Source organism: Camarhynchus parvulus, chromosome 23 (genome assembly GCF_901933205.1).
Source record: "Camarhynchus parvulus chromosome 23, STF_HiC, whole genome shotgun sequence".
NCBI lineage: Eukaryota > Metazoa > Chordata > Aves > Passeriformes > Thraupidae > Camarhynchus > Camarhynchus parvulus.
The window spans coordinates 3910697-3913202 of NC_044593.1; the positions used below are offsets into that span (position 1 = coordinate 3910697).

The 2506-nt window shown below is 69.6% G+C and overlaps 1 protein-coding gene across 1 annotated transcript; it reads right to left on the reverse strand.

The window, feature by feature from the left end:
• Positions 1-583: 583 nt before the first annotated feature.
• POU3F1 (POU class 3 homeobox 1) lies at positions 584-2151 on the reverse strand. The gene has a single exon (XM_030964656.1). The coding sequence runs from the start codon at positions 2149-2151 to the stop codon at positions 1036-1038; it is 1116 nt and encodes a 371-aa protein (XP_030820516.1). The 3' UTR covers positions 584-1035.
• Positions 2152-2506: the final 355 nt, after the last annotated feature.

Consider the following 2506-nt stretch of genomic DNA (forward strand, 5'->3'; position numbering starts at 1 on the left):
TAGAGATGCAGGATCATTCTTCCAAGAACCGATAGACTGAAAATACAGTTTTCTGCGCGTTTTCTTGGCAAAACCACCAAATATTCGGGCATGAAACCACGCCAAGGAAAAGCCGGTGACATCAGAAAAAGCGAAGAGCGTGGTTTGAGCAGAAAGAATCTACTCAGCAACACCAGCGTGCGTGGATTACCCTGCGATACGTGGGAGGAAAGTTCCGTGCGGGCTGTTTGGTGTTCGCAGCGCGGAGAGCCACGCTCGGATCGGCAAAAACCCTGCGGGAAAAGGTGCGGGGAACACGGCAGCGCACAAAGAGCATCCACGCAGGGGAAGCGGCTCGCCCGAAGCGGAGAGGCGCGCTCGGATCGGTAAAAACCCTGCGGGGAAAGGTGCACAAAGAGCATCCACGCAGGGGAAGCGGGCAAACCGGGCAAACCCCGCCGGGCACCGCGGGTACGAACCGCGGGGGCACCGCCGACACCGGGAACGGGGCTCAGCCCGGCGGCCACCGGCAACGGGACCTCGGCCACCGGCCCCGACGGCCGCGCTCCGAGCCTGCAAAGACGACACGAGACCGGTTCCTGGGTAAATGGTTTATGTAAGTAATAAAATATTTACTATAACATAAATAGAAACGTACCCTCGCAGTCTACATTGGTTTTGCAATAAGAGATACAAACAAAAACCGAAAACCCCCAGGGGAATGGACCGGACTGAACCCACCAACGGGAGGGTGGTGCGAGCTCCGCGCACGGTTAGAAATAAATAGAGACGGGCCGGGAAATGGTTTCGAAGCGTCCCCCGGGCCGGGCCGGGCCGGGCAGAGCGGGAGGGGCCGAGCCGGGGGCGCCGCCGCCTCCCGGCCGCGCGAGGAAGGGAATAAATTAGAGATCGCAAACCTTTGGCTACTGCTGCGGCGGCCGCTGCGGCTCCGGCGGGCGAATAAATAGAGCGGGCGGCCGGGCCAGTCTGAGAATAAATTAAAACGCGTCCCCCGCTGCCCGTGCCCGCCGCGCCGCCGTCGGGGCCGCGGGGCAGTCACTGCACGGCGCCGGGCAGCGCGTGGTGCAGCGGCGAAGTGTCCGCCTGTGCGTAAACGTCCTCCATGGGGGGGTGCGGGACCCCGGCCGGCGTCATCCGCTTCTCCTTCTGCCGCCGGTTGCAGAACCAGACCCGCACCACCTCTTTCTCCAGCTGCAGGGAGTCCGCCAGCGAGGTGATCTCGTGCGCCGAGGGCTTGGGGCACTTGAGGAAGTGGTTCTCCAGGGCGCCCTTGACGCCCACCTCGATGGACGTCCGCTTCTTCCTCTTCCTCCCCTGCGCCGCGATCTTGTCCAGGTTGGTGGGGCTGCCCGTGCTGGAGTCCGTCTCCTCCAGCCACTTGTTGAGCAGCGGCTTCAGCTTGCACATGTTCTTGAAGCTCAGCTGCAGCGCCTCGAACCGGCAGATGGTGGTCTGCGAGAAGACGTTCCCGTACAGGGTGCCCAGCGCCAGCCCCACGTCGGCCTGCGTGAAGCCCAGCTTGATCCGCCGCTGCTTGAACTGCTTGGCGAACTGCTCCAGGTCGTCGGAGCTGGGCGCGTCCTCGTCCGACGGCTCGGGCGGCCCCAGCGGCGGCGGCGATGCCGCGAGCTCGTGGCCTCCCGCCTCCTCGGCGCCCAGCGGGTCGCGCAGCCCGTGGTGCAGCGCGGGCGCCGGCGGGCCCAGCATCCCGTTGAGGCCCGCGTAGGGCTGCGCGTAGAGCAGCGGCTGCCCCGACGGCGGGGACATGGGCGGCAGGTGGTGCGCGCCGCCCTGCGCCCAGCCGCCCGCCGCGCCGCCCGCCGCCGGCTGGTGCACCAGGTGCGGCCGGTGGTGGAAGGCGGCGGCCGACAGCTCTTCGCGGGGTCCCGGCGGGCCGCCCTTGGCGTGCTCGGCGGGCGGAAGGTGCGCGCCCCCTCCGGCCCCACCGCTGCCCCAGTCCGTGCCGGCGCTGGGCAGCCACTGGTGGTGCGCCAGCCCGACGGCGTGCCCGGCGGCGGGGGCCAGTCCCTGCAGGTACTCGTGGTGCATCATCTTCTGCACCTCGCGGTACGTGGTGCCCTGGTGCAGGCGGTCGCCGTCGGGGTGCATGAGCGCGGCGGAGCGCGGCAGGTACTGCGCGGCGGCGGCCATCGCGTGTGCGCCGCGCCGCCCGCGCCGCGCTTTAGAGCCGCGCGCCGGGGCGCGGGGCCGCCGCGCCCCGCCCCGCGCCCCGCGCCCCATTGGCCCGCCCGCCGCCGCGGGTGGCGCGCGCCGCCCCGCCATAGGGCGCCGCCGGCGGGAGGGCCCCGCCCCGCAGCGCCCGCTCTCCATTGGCCGGCGGCGGGAGGGCGCTGCCCACGGGATTGGCCGGCGGGGGCGATGGGCGGGGCGGCCCGAGGCGGAGCGGGCGCCGATTGGAGGAGCGCGGTTCATTCATGCCGAGCTGCCGGCGGCCGCGCGGGCTGGGCGCGGGGGCGGCGCGGACTCTGTGCGGACTCTGTGCGGA